Raw genomic sequence first — 19,776 nt, 5'->3', positions numbered from 1 at the left:
TGCCATGTGGCACAATTTGGAGGGTTGGATTTCAATTTTTTTTTTAAATCCAACGGCAGAAATTAATTATGTTAATAAAAATTAAAAAAAAATTGATTTTACTTTTCTATAAATACATTCTCATTATCTTCTACCTTACACCACAATTTCATATTTTCTCAAATACTTTCAACCACATTTCAATCTTGCTCTCAAAGTTTCAATCCAATTGGTTTCCAACAAAATGACTAATGATGCAGGTACGAATTGGACGCTTATTAAAGATGTTACGTTGTGTTCCAGCTGGGTTGAAGTTACTCATGATTCGATTACGGGTAATGAGATGCAGTTGCGAGAAATGTGGAGTCTTATTCATACCAATTTTCTTGAGAAAATTGGTGGGAAAAGAACCAAAGAATCGATGTCCAATCATTGGAGAATACTCAGACAATCGTTAAGTCTTTGGAGAGACGCCTTGGCACAAGCTAGTAGTAATATTCGAAGTGGGGAAAATTTAGCGAATCAAGTAACAATATATTATTTATTTGTTTGTACTATACCCAAATTTACATTGGCTACTTTGATTATAATTATTTCTTCTCCCGCATTGTGTAGACACTTCAAGCATAAGTTTGGTATAATGCCAAAACTAAAAACAAAAACAAATCATTCACACGGTGGGAATGTTGGAATATTGTCAAAGTTTGTCCTAAATTCAGAGTTGTGCATGTCAGTCCAAAAGTTGTCATGAACAGCACCCCTCTACACTCTACGCCCGATCATGTCTCGCATGTTCATGAAACCGACACAGAAGAAGTGCCAGAAACGCCCCCTGAACAATCGTCGGGGTCGACCTGTTATCCAATTAGGCCTCAAGGTAAGAAGGCTTCAAAGAGAAAAGGGAGTGCTTCCAAGAATGATTATGCAAAATATATGGAAGAACTTACTCACCAAGGTGAATTGACTTTGGCACGGGAAATGGCTAAATTTGAGGTTGATAAGGCTAGAGAGAACGCAAAAGCTACAACTGTTGAGAGATTATTTCAAGCTAATGAGAGAGGAAAAGAGCTACTTAGGTAAGAAAGGGAAAAGCTTAAAGAAGAAAGACGGGTTCAACTAGATCGTGACATTATGAAGGAGCCTATAGAGGCGATGTCTCCGAATTCTAAATATTTTTGGAATTCGAAGAAAACAGACGTGGTGCGAATGAAGCGTGCAAGAGGAGATGGTCCTAGCACCACAAGAGGAGATGATCCTAGCACCACAAATTGGTTAGGTGATGATTTTCCATTCACGAGGGACTAGGGAATTTGTTTTTAATCAGAGCCCATAATTTTCCAATCACTTTGGGTTGTAATTTCTTATTTATTGAATAGAGTACTTTATGTTGTTTCCAATTTATTGAATTTAGTAATTTATATTTATTTAATTTGGTAATTTATTTAAACTAAGAGAATCTTTATTCAAATGACATAAACACACCAAATAAAATTACATAAATATACCAAATAAAATTACAAACACACCAAATTAAAAAAAAAAACTCACAAAATGAACTTAAAACACACACCAAATAAAATTAAATAAACACACCAAATAAAAACAAACACACTAAATGAATTTAAGTTTCTTGAGCTTGTTTCAATTCCCACTGGTGCTCTATCAAGTTAATTTGCCAGGCATTGTGCATATATGGATCCTGAAGTGCAGTATATTGTTGAATGAGCCTTTCATTGTAACGTCCATCCCTTTGTAATGGCTCATGTTGTACGAGTTCTTCGATGGCATCATGAGCATAATACATTTGTGTTCTGGAATTGTTCATTGTGTCTAGCTCATATTTATCAACGGCATCATAATCGTACTCATCTTCCATAATCATGTTGTGAAGAATGATGCACGTCATCATGATGGATCAAAGCGACTCTAAATCAAACATTTTGGCAGCACCTCTGATAATCGCCCAACGAGCTTGGAGGATACCAAAACAATGCTCCACATCATTCATACACCTTTTTGACAACTTGCAAAGTATTTTTCCTTTGCACTTCGCGGACCTGGCACTGTTTTGACAAACGATAACCACCTTGGGTAAATGCCGTCTACTAAGTGGTATGACACGTGGTACTTATGTCTGTTAACCTAATACGTTACTCTTGGTGGTTTTCCTTGCAGGACATCGATGAACATTGGGGATTGGGCAAAGACATTAAGGTCATTTTCAGCTCCTGGAACACTGAAAAAAGTGTGCCAAATCCATGTATCAAAAGATGCCACAGCCTCCAAAATGATACTTTTTGCTCATTTTATGTCCCCATAAGCTCATTGCCATGCACTTGGATAGTTTTTCCAGGTTTAGTGCATACAGTCGATGCTTCTAATCATCCCAGGAAAACCTCACATCTTGCCCTTCTTCAAAAGCCTTTGCAAGTCCATCTCAATAGGTCTTCGGAGGTACTCTGTGGTCTAGATAGATTCGAGTGTAGAGCAAAACCTCATTAAGGACTTAAGAATGGTTGATTTCCCTATCCTCGCTATCTCATCCACTTATTCTATAGATGTTCCATATGCAAGCATCCACAAGGCAGCAGTAATTTTTTGCTCAGGAAGGAGACCCATAACACCAAAAACATAATTCTTTTGCACAAAGTAAGAATCATAGTTGCAAACAGCAATCATGCATTTGTTGAACAAATGTCGTTCTATTTTAAAACTACGTCTAAAGTACGTATCAAGGAATGAACTGTTACGGACAAAATAATCATCTAAGAGATTCATACCGCATAGTTGCCTGCTTCTATCAATGTTTGTGGAACGACTAGGCCTAGAGATCTAAGCCATAACTTGGATGACTCAACGAGAATGTGAGGCTCTTTGGCTTCTTGCTTCGTCATCTCTCCTTCTATGCTCATCATCCTCTTCCTTTTCCATCTCATTTTCACCCACCTGGAGATTTAACATTTCTTTCCCTTGCTTAAACAATTATTTCTCTTGCTCATCGACTTCCCACAACATCCTTGAATAAGACATTGTAAGAACGAAGCATAAACTATGAATAATGATAGAGATTTTGATTTTGGTGTGTGATTTCTTAGGATGGACAGTGGGTTATAAGGAGGAAAAATAAAGGATTAGGTTGTAGATAATGCCACATGGCATGCCATCATTTGTTAAAAATCTAATCGAAATCTATCCTTAAAGATTGTAAACAGATTGTGACACGTAACGCAACGTGATTGGTTAAAAATCTTATTGGAAATTTATCCTTAACGATTCTGAAAAGGTAACGACATGTGGCACAACGGCATTGGATAAAAATCTTATCGAAATCTATCACCAAAAATTGTCTTTTCAAATAATGACACGTGGCGTAACAAGAACGATTAAAAATCTTATCCAAAATTACAAATAAAATTATTTTGTATTATTTTATGAAATAAAAAATACTAATATTTTATTACCTATTGTCATGGCTATTTAGTTTAGGGGTGGAGATGCAAAAGACAATTACTATTCATTAAAGGTAGTTATTGTTCATTGTGATGATTCAACAGTAAGTTGCCCTATGGGGACTTGCAACGTTGGAGTTGCTCTAAAGGAGGAAGGAGATGGCACATAGGTACAAGGCTAGGGTTTCAAGCAGGCCTCGGGCCAGTTTCAACTAAAGCTAGCCATTTTCTTTTCCTCGAGCCTCAAAGTCTGGGCTACTATAAAAAGTAAAGAAAAAAAAAATGAGGCGTGGGCCTCTTTTCTTTCCTTGGGCCTTGCTAAAAAAAAAGACAAGTTTAAATTTAAAGGGCACTGGGCCTATCAAATTTGACAAAGGGAAATGGGTCCAAAAGAAAGGAAGCATGGGCCTCTTCTTATTTTGACAACTTGACTACTAGTAAGGCACCTCTTTTGGTAACTCTTCTCGCTTAAAGACTTGGGGGACTCTCACTATATGCTACTACACTTCAGTACTTAAAAATTTCGTGATTACTCAACGATTTGAATTTTGCAAGTCCCCAACCGAAAAGCTTTCCTCACTCGGGTACTTAAGAGAACACTGTTTATACCATACTTGATCAAACCCGAAACTACCAAGCACTGATCAACTTCATACATTCAAGGACCCACTGAGGGGGTTCATGCTGAGGCATCTCTACTGAAACACAAGAGTTTTCCTCCAACTAGGAGGTCAATCACAACACGACACATGTCAACATCATAATGAAGCTCATAGAGTCCCACATCGACCGCGGACAAAAGCTAAAGACTCTCCTAGACTATAAAATGAGACTATTCTCCTACAATTAATCCCTAATGTCATTACTGCACTTAAACTAGTCATTAGAACTCACTAATGATGATTATGTTTGAACCAATGTATTTGTGTAAACCCTTCACGATTAATGAGAACTCTTCTACTCCGTGGACGTAGCCAAACTTAGGGTGAACCACGTACATCTTGTGTGTGCTTCCCTATCTCTATCTCTTTACATATTTATCCTCACTAGTGACTGCATCAACATACCTATTAACTGTTAAGAATAAGACGATGATTAGTACCATAGTAAAAATTAAGCATTCTTGTGGCCCTCCTCAATCAAATTCAAAATTTGAGATTAGGGACATGATCAATTCTTAAATGTGCGAGAACGTTTAGGTGTATTCCATCTTTGCAGTCACTTCTCCTTCAACAGGGTGATGTTTGGTTACCGTCATAAGGTTGGTTTTGTAGTGTTCTTCCCCCGCATTATGAGAGGAAAGGAAACTAATTTGACAATTGCCAAAAGAAAACGGTAAGCCAATTATAAGCTACCACGCAAGCAAGGCTCCAGTTAATTTCCAGATAAAAAGACATCTTTACCCAACAAGTGAGATATTTTTGTCATTTCACATGATATTTTTTTAGTCATTTAATTTTCACAACACTAACCTCAAATCTAATTGGCACACCGTCTTATCAATAATTAATATATATATATATATATATATATATATATATATATATATTCTTCCCATGATGGTGAGTCGGTGGTAGTTGACACTCACATCGCCATCTTCCTTTTCTGTGTATGAATTCCTTATAAATAGACCCTCAGCTGATCATTCAGATTCTCCCACCACTCCCTCCGCCTTCATCCTCCTTCTCTCCCACCACTTCCTCCTCCACCATCCTCCTCCTTCGCTTCCTCTCCCACTCCTTTTTCACACACAACATTTGCCATTTGCAGACTCTGTTTCTGTGTCAGAAAAAACCCAACATTCTCTGCCATTTAAGAGTTTCAACAACAACAACAACAACAAAGCCTTTTCCCACTAAGTGGGGTCGGCTATATGAATCCTAGAACGCCATTGCGCTCGGTTTTGTGTCATGTCCTCCGTTAGATCTAAGTACTTTAAGTCTTTTCTTAGAGTCTCTTCCAAAATTTTCCTAGGTCTTCCTCTACCCCTTCGGCCCTGAACCTCTGTCCCGTAGTCACATCTTCGAACCGGAGCGTCAGTCGGCCTTCTTTGCACATGTCCAAATCACCGGAGCCGATTTTCTCTCATCTTTCCTACAATTTCGGCTACTCCTACTTTACCTCGGATATCCTCATTCCCAGTCTTATCCTTTCTCGTGTGCCCACACATCCCACGAAGCATCCTCATCTCCGCTACACCCATTTTGTGTACGTGTTGATGCTTCACCGCCCAACATTCTGTGCCATACAACATCGCTGGCCTTATTGCCGTCCTATAGAATTTTCCCTTGAGCTTCAGTGGCCTACGACGGTCACACAACACGCTGGATGCACTCTTACACTTCATCCATCCAGCTCGTATTCTATGGTTGAGATCTCGATCTAATTCTCCGTTCTCTTGCAAGATAGATCCTAGGTAGCGAAAACGGTCGCTTTTTGTGATCTTCGCTAGATTGCTCCGGTCATTAGTGTGGATAAGTATATAAATGGATAGAGATAGGAAAGCAAACACAAGATGTACGTGGTTCACCCAGATTGGCTACGTCCACGGAATAGAAGAGTTCTCATTAATTGTGAAGGGTTTACACAAGTACATAGGTTCAAGCTCTCCTTTAGTGAGTACAAGTGAATGATTTAGTACAAATGACATTAGGAAATATTGTGGGAGAATGATCTCGTAATCACGAAACTTCTAAGTATCGGAGTGTGGTGTCGTCTTGACTTGCCTTATCTGTCTCATAGGTAGATGTGGCATCTTCTCTGGAAATACTCTTCCTCCATCCAGGGGTGGTATCTTTAACTGGTGGAGATGCACAAGGTAATGTATCAATTTCACTTGAAGCTTACTTGTAGTTTCAGGCTTGGTCAAGCGCGATACAAACCATGTAGTAGGAGTCCCCCAAGTCGCCGAGCTAGGGGGTCTGCTGAAAGAGGTGACAGACAAGGTAAGCAATCAGAGCTCCGACTGATTGTTCACCTTCTCCCCATCTTGCAGCAGCATGAAGGATAAAGAGAAGAAAAATGAGAAGAGATGATATGAGATACTTTTGCTTTTGAAGAAGTAACTTTCCACAGGCTTATTCTTGAACTGAGCTGGAGGGTTTTCTGGTTTCCTCCAGAGTATAAGGCCGACTGAAGAATTTGAGGGTCAAAACAAGTCCATCAAATCTAGAGTACGTTCCACCCTGTTGATATGGGATACTTTTGCTTTTGACAGAGTAATGGATGTATCGGCACGTGTGCTGTTACGCTTGTCTCCACATGCTTCCTTGTATCCTTCGCACTTGCCCTATCTGTTCCTCAAGCAGGTGCGGAATCTTCCCTGGAAACATAAGATGTTGAAGATGAGTACTCGAGAGCAATGCCAGGTAAGTAATCAGGTAAGGGGTTCCAGGCAGTCAGTTCCTGGCTGGAGCCTTGATTCCAAGTGCTGACTGATTACTCTCTTTCTCCTTGTCTTGCAGGTAAAAACAAGGCCAAAGGGAAAGACAGGGAAAAAGCATGATATGGGATACTCTTGCTTTTAACCCTGATGATATGAGATATTCTTGCTCTAGTATAGCTTGTTTGCAGAGGTATTATCGGGGGGAAAGAAAGTTGAATATTTCGAAAGGCTTCGTTGGGAGTGCCCTCTCAGATATGATGAAGGGTTGGGCATTTTTGCAGGTCTGCCTGTCCGTTGGGGATGGGGGTCGACATATATAGGAGTCTCCCTAACAACAAGTAGTAATGCTATTCCTTTACCCTGCTTGGTCATAGCACGGTAGTGGGAGCTGCCAGTTTCACATGTTTTAACTCTGTCAGAACACTTTTGAAAAAGTGGTCTGTGGTATCTGGCTCTCGAGATTCGGAGAACGATGCCTCTTCGATTTTTGAGAAAGCAATCATGCTGGGGGTCTGGCTCTCGAGATTCGGAGAACGATGCCTCTTCGATTTTTGAGAAAGCAATCATGCTGGGGGTCTGGCTCTCGAGATTCGGAGAGCAGTGTCTCTTCGATTTTGAGGAAGTAATCATGTTGGGAGTCTGGCTCTCGAAATTCGGAGGGCGGTGCCTTTTCGATTTTGGAGCAAGCAATCTTGTTGGGAGTGTTGTCTCGAATGTGAGTAAAGGTTGGGCATGTTTGCTAGTCTACCTTGCCACGAAGCACAAAGGTTGACACATAGGGACTTTCCAATTATCCAGCAATGGTACTGTTCCTTTACCCTCTCTTCGATTTTGAGAAAGTAGTCATGTTGGGAGTCTGGCTCTCGAGATTCGGAGGACGGTGCCTCTTCGATTTTGGAGCAAGCAATCTTGTTGGGAGTGTTTTCTCGAATGTGAGTAAAGGTTGGGCATGTTTGCTAGTCTACCTTGCCACGAAGCACAGAGGTTGACACACAGGGACTTTTCAATTATCCAGCAGTGGTACTGTTCCTTTACCCTTGTGGGTAATAATATGGTAGCTAGACCTTCAAAATTTATGTGTCTAAACTTTGTTAGTGTTGTTTCTTTGCTATTCTTTTACCTTTCTTGGTCAGAGCGATGTAGTGGGAGCTGCAAGCTTCACGTGCTCAACTTTGGCAGAGAACTTTGGCAAAGTTATCTGTGGTACCCATGAGCTATTGTTGCGTGTGGGAAGTGGGTGATTGAACAGTAAGATTCATGTGCTTTCTACTTCACCAGAAGTCTTCGACAGAATGCCCATAATTTCTGCAAAGCTGAGTGTGCGTGTGACAGGTGCTGACAAGGCTAGAAAAGTAGGTGCCTCTTCGATTTCTGAGATCGGCCCTCGTGGTCTCTGAGCAGCCCAGCTTTTGAGAAAGCGAGCGCCTCTTCGATTGATTCGGAGAACGATGCCTCATCGATTTTTGAGAAAGCAATCATGCTGGGGGTCTGGCTCTCGAAGATTCGGGGAGTAGTGTCTCTTCGATTTTTGAGAAAGTAATCATGTTGGGAGTCTGGCTCTCGAGATTCGGAGGGCGGTGCCTCTTCGATTTTGGAGCAAGCAATCTTGTTGGGAGTGTTTTCTCGAATGTGAGTAAAGGTTGGGCATGTTTGCTAGTCTACCTTGCCACGAAGCACAGAGGTTGACACACAGGGACTTTCCAATTATCCAGCAGTGGTATTGTTCCTTTACCCTTTGGCAGAGAACTTTGGCAAAGTTATATGTGGTACCCATGAGCTATTGTTGCGTGTGGGAAGTGGGTGATTGAACAGTAAGATTCATGTGTTTTCTACTTCCCCAGAAGTCTTCGACATAATGCCCATAATTTCCGCAAAGCTGAGTGTGCGTGTGACAGGTGCTGACAAGGCTGGAAAAGTATGTGCCTCTTCGATTTCTGAGATCGGCCCTCGTGGTCTCTGGGGAGCCCAGCTTTTGAGAAAGCGAGCGCCTCTTCGATTTCTGAGATCGGCCTTCGTGGTCTTTGAGCAGCCCAACTTTTGAGAAAGCAAACGCCTCTTCGATTTCTGAGATCAACCCTCGTGATCTCTAAGCAGCCCAGCTTTTGAGAAAGCAAACGCCTCTTCGGTTTCTGAGCAGGCGCCTCTTCGATTTCTGAAGCTCCGTCGAGTGCAGATTTTTATAAGGGCTGGCATTAAGTTCCAAAGCACACTTGAATCTCCACCAGTAGAAGCTTCATTCTTGCACTTCTAAGATCTTGATTTGTCCGACCTCTTCTCTCTTCAACACCTTTGAAAATGTCTGGCCCCTCCGACCGTCGTTTTGACTTGAACCTTGTTGAAGAGGCAGCCCCGCCTTCTCCAGACAACATATGGCGCCCATCCTTCGTCTCCCCTACTGGTCATCTTACCGTTGGGGATTCCGTGATGAAGAATGATATGACCGCTGCGGTGGTGGCCAGGAACCTTCTCACTCCCAAAGATAACAGACTACTTTCCAAACGGTCTGATGAGTTAGCTGTTAAGGATTCGCTGGCTCTCAGTGTTCAGTGTGCAGGTTCTGTGTCTAATATAGCCCAACGCCTATTTGCTCGAACCCGCCAAGTTGAATCATTGGCGGCTGAAGTGATGAGTCTCAAACAGGAGATTAGAGGGCTCAAGCATGAGAATAAACAGTTGCACCGGCTCGCACATGACTATGCTACAAACATGAAGATGAAGCTTGATCAGATGAAGGAAATTGATGGTCAGGTTTTACTTGATCATCAGAGATTTGTGGGTTTGTTCCAAAGGCATTTATTGCCTTCGTCTTCTGGGGCTGTATCGCGTAATGAAGCTCCAAATGATCAACCTCTGATGCCTCCTCCTTCTAGGGTTCTGTCCAGTACTGAGGCTCCAAATGATCCCCCTCCGGTGCCTTCTCTTTCTGGGGCTCTACCGACTGCTGAGACTTCTCCTAAGCAACCTTTGTGAAGGCTCCCTCTTGTGTGTTTATTTTGACTCCTGTATATGTACATATTTGTAGCTTATCGGGGATATCAATAAATAAGCTTTCCTTCATTTCAACGTATTGTGTTAAATACACCAAAGCCTTCTTCGTTAAGTTCTTTGAATTTTCTTTTGTTGAAGCTTGTATGTTGAAGCTTTCTGAGTGGAGCATGTAGGTTTGGGTAGTGTTCCCTTAATTTTCCGAGTGAGGAAAACTTCTCGGTTGGAGACTTGGAAAATCCAAGTCACTGAGTGGGATCGGCTATATGAATCTTAGAACGCCATTGTGCTCGATCCTGTGTCATGTCCTTCGTTAGATCCAAGTACTCTAAGTCTTTTCTTAAAGTCTCTTCCAAAGTTTTCCTAGGTCTTCCTCTACCCCTTCGGCCCTGAACCTCTGTCCCATAGTCGCATCTTCTAATCGGAGCGTCAGTAGGCCTTCTTTGCACATGTCCAAACCACCGTAACCGATTTTCTCTCATCTTTCCTTCAATTTCGGCTACTCCTACTTTACCCCGGATATCCTCATTCCTAATCTTATCCTTTCTCGTGTGCCCACACATCCAACGAAGCATCCTCATCTCCGCTACACCCATTTTGTGTACGTGTTGATGTTTCACCGCCCAACATTCTGTGCCATACAGCATCGCCGGCCTTATTGCCGTCCTATAAAATTTTCCCTTGAGCTTCAGTGGCATACGGCGGTCACATAACACGCCGGATGCACTCTTCCACTTCATCCATCCAGCTTGTATTCTATGGTTGAGATCTCCATCTAATTCTCCGTTCTTTTGCAAGATAGATCCTAGGTAACGAAAACGGTCGCTCTTTGGTATTTCTTGATCTCCGATCCTCACCCCTAACTCGTTTTGGCCTCCATTTGCACTGAACTTGCACTCCATATATTCTGTCTTTGATCGGCTTAGGCGAAGACCTTTAGATTCCAACACTTCTCTCCAAAGGTTAAGCTTTGCATTTACCCCTTCCTGAGTTTCATCTATCAACACTATATCGTCTACGAAAAGCATACACCAAGGAATATCATCTTGAATATGTCCTGTTAACTCATCCATTACCAACGCAAAAAGGTAAGGACTTAAGGATGAGCCTTGATGTAATCCTACAGTTATGGGAAAGCTTTCGGTTTGTCCTTCATGAGTTCTTACGGCAGTCTTTGCTCCTTCATACATATCCTTTATAGCTTGGATATATGCTACTCGTACTCCTTTCTTCTCTAAAATCCTCCAAAGAATGTCTCTTGGGACCCTATCATACGCTTTTTCCAAATCTATAAAGACCATGTGTAAATCCTTTTTCCCATCTCTATATCTTTCCATCAATCTTCGTAAGAGATAGATTGCCTCCATGGTTGAGCGCCCTGGCATGAACCCGAATTGGTTGTCCGAAACCCGTGTCTCTTGCCTCAATCTATGCTCAATGACTCTCTCCCAGAGCTTCATTGTATGACTCATTAGCTTAATACCCCTATAGTTCATGCAATTTTGTACGTCGCCCTTATTCTTGTAGATAGGCACCAAAGTGCTCATTCGCCACTCATTTGGCATCTTCTTCGTTTTCAAAATCCTATTGAAAAGGTCAGTGAGCCATGTTATACCTGTCTCTCCCAAAAGTTTCCACACTTCGATTGGTATATCGTCTGGGCCTATTGCTTTTTTATGCTTCATCTTCTTCAAAGCTACAACCACTTCTTCCTTCCGGATTCGACGATAAAAAGAGTAGTTTCTACACTCTTCTGAGTTACTCAACTCCCCTAAAGAAGCACTCATTTCATGTCCTTCATTGAAAAGATTATGAAAATAACCTCTCCATCTGTCTTTAACCGCGTTCTCTGTAGCAAGAACCTTTCCATCCTCATCCTTGATGCACCTCACTTGGTTTAGGTCCCTTGTCTTCTTTTCCCTTGCTCTAGATAGTTTATAGATATCCAACTCTCCTTCTTTAGTATCTAGTCGTTTATACATATCGTCGTAAGCCGCTAACTTAGCTTCTCTGACAGCTTTCTTCGCCTCTTGCTTCGCTTTTCTATACCTTTCACCATTTTCATCGGTCCTCTCCTTGTATAAGGCTTTACAACATTCCTTCTTAGCCTTCACCTTTGTTTGTACCTCCTCATTCCACCACCAAGATTCCTTTTGGTGTGGGGCAAAGCCCTTGGACTCTCCTAATACCTCTTTTGCTACTTTTCGGATACAACTAGCCATGGAATCCCACATTTAGCTAGCTTCCCCCTCTCTATCCCACACACATTGGGTGATTACCTTCTCTTTGAAAATGGCTTGTTTTTCTTCTTTTAGATTCCACCATCTAGTCCTTGGGCACTTCCAAGTCTTGTTCTTTTGTCTTACTCTTTTGATATGTACATCCATCACCAACAAGCGATGTTGATTAGCCACGCTCTCTCCTGGTATAACTTTGCAATCCTTACAAGTTATACGATCCCCTTTCCTCATTAGAAGAAAATCTATTTGTGTTTTTGACGACCCACTCTTGTAGGTGATCACATGTTCTTCTCTCTTCTTAAAGAAGGTGTTGGCTAAGAAGAGATCATATGCCATTGCAAAATCCAAGATAGCTTCCCCATCCTCGTTTCTCTCCCCAAAACCATGGCCACCATGAAAACCTCCATAGTTGCCTGTCTCCCTGCCCACGTGTCCATTTAAATCTCCTCCTATAAATAACTTCTCCGTCTGAGCAATTCCTTGCACCAAGTCTCCAAGATCTTCCCAAAATTTCTCCTTTGAACTCGTATCCAACCCTACTTGAGGTGCGTACGCACTAATCACATTGATAAGTTCTTGTCCTATTACAATCTTGATTGCCATGATTCTATCTCCTACCCTCTTGACATCTACAACATCTTGTACCAAGGTCTTGTCCACGATGATGCCAACCCCGTTTCTCATTCTATTTGTGCCCGAATACCAAAGTTTAAACCCTGAGTTTTCTAGATCCTTTGCCTTACTACCAACCCACTTAGTTTCTTGTAGGCACATAATATTTATCCTTCTCCTCACCATAACTTCCACTACTTCCATAGATTTTCCCGTTAAGGTTCCTATATTCCACGTTCCTAAACGCATTTTGCTCTCTTGGACTCTACCCTTCTGTCCTAGCTTCTTCACCCTCCCTTGTCTAATATGATCAAAGTACTTCTTTTGTGTGTCCCGGGTAAAGTTGATAGGAGCATATGCCCCCAAATTTGACCAAAATCCTCATGGCAGCTCCATTTTCTTACCACCTCACATTCCTTCTTCTAATCATTATCAAAGGTAAAAATAAAAAATAAAAAAAGACACAAAATTTCATCAATTCGATCAATTTTACCACTTGGGTTGTTATTACATTTTCGTAATTCAATCGAATTACTAATTTTGCCACATCTATAGCAAAAATCCTGAAGTCTTTCATACCTAAATTCAATCCAGGTATCCTGATTCTGCGTCCTAGGTAGCCAACATCCCTTAACCAGAGGCTTGGTAGTATCAATTAGCATACTCACACGTAAAAAACCACGAGCCAGAGATGGATCTTCAAGTTCCTCCAGCTGCCCAATTTCCTTTGCTAATCTCCTGATGTTCGGTTCTATACTAAGAGATAATGGAACACCTCTAATTTGGACCCAAAACGGGACCATTGCCCATTGAACTTCCTCCAAAGCTAATTCCTGGGGCCACCTCCTAACATAAAAGTTTTTCTTCATCACTGCCCAAGGGACCTGGGATAGGATTTTCCTAGCAGAACTTTCATCCTGCACAGTGATAACAAAGATGTTGTCTTTCACCCATTTAACTTGCACCTCACCCATCTTTTTCCAAGCTGCTCGCAGTATGTTTCTGACCCCCCCCCCCCACTTATTTAGGGGCTTTTCATTTAACACAACCCCCACCAACTTGACCCTCTGCTCCATATGAGTGATTTCCAACGATTCCTCCAAATGCACAACCAACTCCTCCACCTCCACTTGCACCCTTCCCCAATCTTCCTCATGAACATTACTCATGGTCTGATGGTAAGTATGGATAATGAATACAATGAGAAGGCTACTACTTTCTTGAACTCCCAGTTGTTGATTTCCTATTTGTACACACCTGAAATAAACTCCTCTGATAATTCTGAGAGTATATTGTAATAATATGTGCATTTCTATTCTAGTAGGTGAACTAACGACCCAAACATTAACTGCTCTTAATAGTTTCAAATCAATGCTCTGCTTACTACCCCTTGTTCCTTCACCCTTCAACTTGTGTTGGTTCAATAAATGCCACCCTATCCACCCAATTAGGATCCAAGTAATACCTAAAGGGAACAAGTCCTAAAAGGTATACATCATCAACCAGACCCCAAAAAATCCACACAAGCAACCACCCCACCAACCTCACCTTCATAAAGGGAAAAAATCACCAATGAAAACACTAACCAGAACACCAAACCCAGTAGTGGGAAACTAGAAAACAAGAGGCAAATCACAAGCAAAACCGAATTAAGTAACACTCTCACCGAGGAGAGAAAGAAACTCACTAGGGAGGGCTCCCACAGAGGAGAGAAAGTAACCCAGTCTCATTTGTTGCATGTTCTGGAGACAAGAGTCAATGTCCCTTTCAATTTTCCAATAATTGCATGTGATTCCTATTCTCTAATATGAGAGGACACGCGGTGCCTCGTATTGCCTTTGACTTCACTTATATGCTCCTCATGGCCCAATGCCTTGAGAAATTTTTTGGGGTGATGGGAACCCCACATCACCATGGACAGTACCCATCCAATTGGAAGATTGCACGTTTCCCATTAAAGAATCTATCTGATTTAGTTTTTAAGAAAATCAATTAAATAAAAACTAAACCCAATTTGTCGATTACAATGCCCGAAAGTGAAACAGAAACTTGGAAATATCATCCACCCCCGCTAATAACTCACAGCAACCACCCACTACGCGCCACCATGAACTTGCGGCAACGACCCACCTCCATCGACAATGATAATTTCACTGGTGACACCTCATTAATTCTTTTCCTCATACTCTTCACTTTCTCTTCTTCCATTCTTACCTCGTCATGGAGCTTAAGGATGATCGATAACAACTCCAACTTTCAAATCTACTATCATTAACTCCGATCAAAGCCCCTTGGTGGTCGACGACAATTTATAGTGTCTTTCGTCGACATAAGGGAGGGTAAGGATGAAAAATAGGGAGGAAGAATGAGATAGAAAGAGAAAGGATTAAGGGGAAGGCAGAGATGGGTTGGGGTAGGGCCAGAAGTCGGAGACTCCAAGAGAAAATCTAGGTTCAATTTATTTGAATTTATTTTCCTGAAAATTTATGAATTAAATGGGAAGATGATAACTCAAATGGCAATGTGTCAAAAAGATGGAACCCAGGCCAAGTGTTAGGTGTTCATTTGTAGGGAACACCAGCTGTTTGGTGTACCAGGTACCTAGAAAAATTTCTCCAATGCCTTGGTCTTGTTATCTTCGTTTTTTTTTTTTTTTTTTGGTACCACAATAGTGGAAGTTATATGTGAGACTGAGTCATTCAATAGGTAAATAGTAATTTAATATTGATTTCATTTTTTATAAGAGTTAAATTTAAGACTTTTCACCTGCAATTGAGAAAATGAAATTTTAATAAAATAAAGTGCCAGTGTCATGATAGGATTTAAGATTGTAGGTTACCAAGTCAGATGGATAACGAACAATTACTCTCGTTATTTACCTATTAAGATGAGTACTAGTACCATAGTAAATGTTAATAATAAGACGAGGACTAGTACCATAGTAAAAATTAAGCGTTCCTGGGGCCCTCCTCAATCAAATTCGAAATTTGAGATTTGGGACTTGAGCAAATTCTCAAATGTGCGAGAACGTTTAGGTGCATTTCATATTGTTAGTCACTTCTCCTTCAACAGGGTGATGTTTGGTTACCGTCGGAAACTAATTTGACTGGTACGCCAATTATAAGCTGCCACGCGAGCAAAGATCCAGCTAATTTCCAGATGAAAAGACATCTTTACCCAACAAGTGAGATATTTTTGTCATTTCACAAGATATTTTTTAGTCATTTCACAACACTAACCTCAAATCTAATTGGGACACCGTCTAATCAATAAAAAATATATATAAATTCTTCCCATGATGGCGAGTCGGTGCTGACACTCACATCGCCATCTTCTATTTTTGTGTATGAATTCCTTATAAATAGAGACCCTCGGCTGATCATTCAGATTCTCCCACCACTCCCTCCGCCTTCCTCCTCCTTCTCTCCCACCACTTCCTCCTCCACCATCCTCCTCCTTCTCCTCCTCTTCCAATCCTTTTTCTCACACAACATTTGCCATTTGCAGACTCTGTTTCTGTGTCAGAGAAACCCAACATTCGCTGCCATTTAAGATTTTCAACAATCATTGAAAAATAAATTTGCAACCTCTATGATTCCCCCAAATTTGACCAAAATCCTCATGGCAGCTCCATTTTCTTACCACATCACCTTCCTTCTTCTAATCATTACCAGAGGTAAAAAAAAAAAAAAGACACAAAATTTCAACAATTCGATCAATTTTACCACTTTGGGTTGTTATTACATTTTCGTAATTCAATCGAATCATCAATAATTTTATACATTTTTTCTGTTTTTGTTTGCAGGGGTGTCAGCAGCCACATTCACGTTCACAAATAAGTGCGACTTCACAGTATGGCCGGGAATTCTAGCTAGCTCCGGCAGCGAAAAGCTCGACAGCACCGGCTTCGAGCTCCCCAAAGGCAGCTCCCGCGTTTTCCAAGCCCCTACTGGCTGGTCCGGTCGGTTCTGGGGCCGAACCGGCTGCAGCTTCGACGGTTCCGGTCGCGGTTCGTGTTCAACCGGGGACTGCGGCTCGGGCGAGCTCGAGTGCAACGGAGCTGGAGCCGCCCCGCCAGCCACTCTAGCTGAGTTCACACTCGGTTCGGGTTCTCAAGACTTCTATGATGTCAGCCTTGTTGACGGTTATAACTTACCTATGATCGTTCAGGGGAGTGGGGGATCGGGTGCGTGCGCGTCCACCGGGTGTGTTACGGACCTTAACCGGAGGTGCCCTGCTGAGCTCAAAGCCGAAGGTGGCGGCGCGTGCAAGAGCGCGTGTGACGCGTTTGGAAGTCCGGAGTATTGTTGCAACGGCGCGTATGGTTCACCGTCTACATGCAAGCCGTCCATGTACTCACAATTGTTTAAGTCCGCGTGTCCCAAGTCGTATAGCTACGCTTATGATGACGCTTCGAGTACGTTTACGTGTACAGGTGCTGATTATACGATCACATTTTGCGCTTCTCTTACTTCGAGGTAAAAGCTTTAATTTTTTTCAAACGGTTTAACATGTTACATTGTTTGATTATTAATTTTAAATTCACATTAATCAGCTTTAACAATTTGCATAATATGCTTGTAATTGACGTTGATTTGGTTCCGGGATATATTTTGTGCAGTCTAAAATCTTCAAGAGATTCGTCTCCACAAACTGATGAATCAGGGTCGGGGTCAGGGTCAGATTCTGGGTCGAACTCAATAGGTTCTTCATTGCTAGCCAATTTGGCCACTGGAGATTCAACCAAAACCCAACCTTCCACTTCCATGGCTCTTCAAAGCATGCTGATTTTGGTCATCTCTTTGGCTCTCACATTTTGACAGTTACAGTAGCCAATCCTGCCCCAAATGGCCGACTGCTTGGCATTGTCGAGAGGAGAGAAACATACATGCAACCGAGAGATGCCAAGGTGGGGATAGTGAAGGAAAGTTGACGAGAATCAATTGTAAACCACCCAGGTCCAAATCCCACAATATTCCGTGTTCGATACATACACATACATATATTAATGCATGACGCATAAGCATTTGTTTAGAAATAAAAATGTGCTTCATTTCCCTACAATTTTTTTTTTTTTTTAACCACGACCACTTTCTCGTAGTTGGGGTCTACAATTATTTGTAGGTTCCACGTTCTGTTTTTGTGATAGTGCGACAATCACACAGAAGAATTACTCGTAATCTAACCACCGCATAATCCACTTACGCAAGCACTTTTCGATGTGAACGTGTAGCACGATGATAGGCGTGCGCAGTAAGCATTGATGAATTGACAGCAAAAGGAGTGCGTGTAGGGGTCTCCCATTCTGATCATCATACCTGAAGCCAAAAAGAAACTATGTAATTTCAATCAGTAATGGCAATTATGAATGGTTCATCTTCTCTCTCGTTATGATTAATTACTAACAAGATAAGCAAACAAGCCTAAACATGTTGTCGTAAGTATGTTCCAAATTGCCGCCCTACGACGATGATTTCCTTGGAGTTCGACATCCTGGATGTATATGTATACAAAGAGGTGATTCTTCAACCACTTGAGTGGGGAAACCACACAAAGCAAAGCAATACAAAGACAGAGAACAACCAACTTTTTCCTTTGGATAAGATGATTGATCTGATCATGACTGGTCCATTTTCAACGATGATTCGTAATCCACCTGCGAATTTGAGTATAGTTTTTGAGTTAAGTAGTAAAATTTCATATGAACAAGTGGCACTCGGAACCAACCAGCGTAAAGCAATAGTGAAAGGAGAATAGAGATAGGCTCACCTTTAAAAAAGCTTTGGATTTGATCCAGGACGTGTCATCTTGACACTAAGCAGACAAGGGTTCTTCCTTTCTGTGAGCCTGCAGTGACACATAGCTTCAAAGCAAACAAGTAATCTCCCACTTCCATGATATGTTAGTTTAACCGATCCAAAGAGTATATATCGCTTTTGACATTGTTCCGCAGCGTCCTTTACTGGTCCATGTCAATGTTTAGTCATGGATGGCTATATTTTTAAAGCTAATTATGCGACTTGATGCTCAAATAAAGATAAGGAGTCTTCAGACGAAAGTTTATAACTTTCATTGCACCCCCCCCCCCCCCCCCCCAGAACATGCTAAAAGGGAAATCAACAATATTTAGTATCAATAAAGAAAAAAAGCAAAATCCCATTCTTCCATTACAATTGGTAAACTATAAATCTGCCAGGACCTACAGACTTAAAAAGGAAATCACAATTATTTTACATCAACCAAAATGGGTAGTGCCGTTCTTTCCATTCCAATTGGTAGCTACAAATGAGGGAGGATCTACACAATGATAAGGAAGGAATCTGGTGTTTAAGTGACTATGGATCTGTATCCACCACCATTTGCGGGGGCAACAATACCGAACTTTGGCTGTACATTCCATTTCCCATTCCTTACGATAACAAAACAATTCGCACACACAATCCATGCTACCACACAGAATCTACATTCCCCGAAATATGAGCAGCTGAAGAAGGAATATGGGTTCAAAAGTTCATACCGTAATTTTGATCAATAAGGGATAGCAGTGATCTTTTTGATAGCTAGGCCACGGACCAGTACCATCCAAAAGCTCCTTATGAAGCTTCCAAATTTATGCATCATTATTCTCCGCTATGCTGAAGCGCAAATCACATTCTTTGATTCTCTCTAAGAACTCGTCCAAGAAGACGCCCCTTTTGGGACCGAAGAACATAGCTTCAGAGGGCTGCACTTTTCCCAGCAGGAATTTGAGGATTTGCGCAAGTCCATTGTGGAATTCCTTCAAAAAAGTTCTGTGAATATGATATATCAAGTTAATGAATATAAACAAGATAGAGCATACAGATTTAACAACACATTACGGTGCATTTATGTTACATACTTTGTACAAGTGCCTGTTGTCAGTTAGTGAAGAAAACCAAGAGGTTAAGTTTCCCCAGGCCAACCAAAAATTGCAACCAACAAGCAACTTTTCCTCACCAAGTACCTCCCAAACTCATCATAAAGTAATAATTAAAAATAAACAAAGGGGGAATCGACCATATCCATCCAAGAATGTAAAGTGGTCTTCTGCAAAGTTGGGGTATCATGAGGTGACACAACACCATAGCACCAACCAAGTCTAAAT

The 19,776-nt window shown here is 41.5% G+C and overlaps 1 protein-coding gene across 1 annotated transcript; it reads left to right on the top strand.

Moving 5' to 3' along the window:
- The first annotated feature begins 15,960 nt into the window (after nucleotides 1-15,960).
- LOC126604935 (thaumatin-like protein 1) lies at nucleotides 15,961-17,714 on the top strand. Its single transcript, XM_050272265.1, has 3 exons — nucleotides 15,961-16,326; nucleotides 16,456-17,128; nucleotides 17,272-17,714. The coding sequence occupies exons 1-3, from the start codon at nucleotides 16,242-16,244 to the stop codon at nucleotides 17,468-17,470; spliced, it is 957 nt and encodes a 318-aa protein (XP_050128222.1). The 5' UTR covers nucleotides 15,961-16,241; the 3' UTR covers nucleotides 17,471-17,714.
- Nucleotides 17,715-19,776: the final 2,062 nt, after the last annotated feature.

This window comes from Malus sylvestris, chromosome 15 (assembly GCF_916048215.2).
Source record: "Malus sylvestris chromosome 15, drMalSylv7.2, whole genome shotgun sequence".
Taxonomy (NCBI): domain Eukaryota; kingdom Viridiplantae; phylum Streptophyta; class Magnoliopsida; order Rosales; family Rosaceae; genus Malus; species Malus sylvestris.
Note: the sequence above shows the minus strand (reverse complement) of the source record. Positions and strands in the feature narration are given on the sequence as shown.

Excerpts from the sequence above, each read along its gene's own strand:
- LOC126604935 (XM_050272265.1), top strand. The coding sequence starts at position 16,242 with ATGATTCCCCCAAATTTGACCAAAATCCTCATGGCAGCTCCATTTTCT. Across the intron at positions 16,327-16,455 it reads TCTTCTAATCATTACCAGAG|GGGTGTCAGCAGCCACATTC; the intron begins GTAAAAAAAAAA and ends TTTTGTTTGCAG. Across the intron at positions 17,129-17,271 it reads TGCGCTTCTCTTACTTCGAG|TCTAAAATCTTCAAGAGATT; the intron begins GTAAAAGCTTTA and ends TATTTTGTGCAG.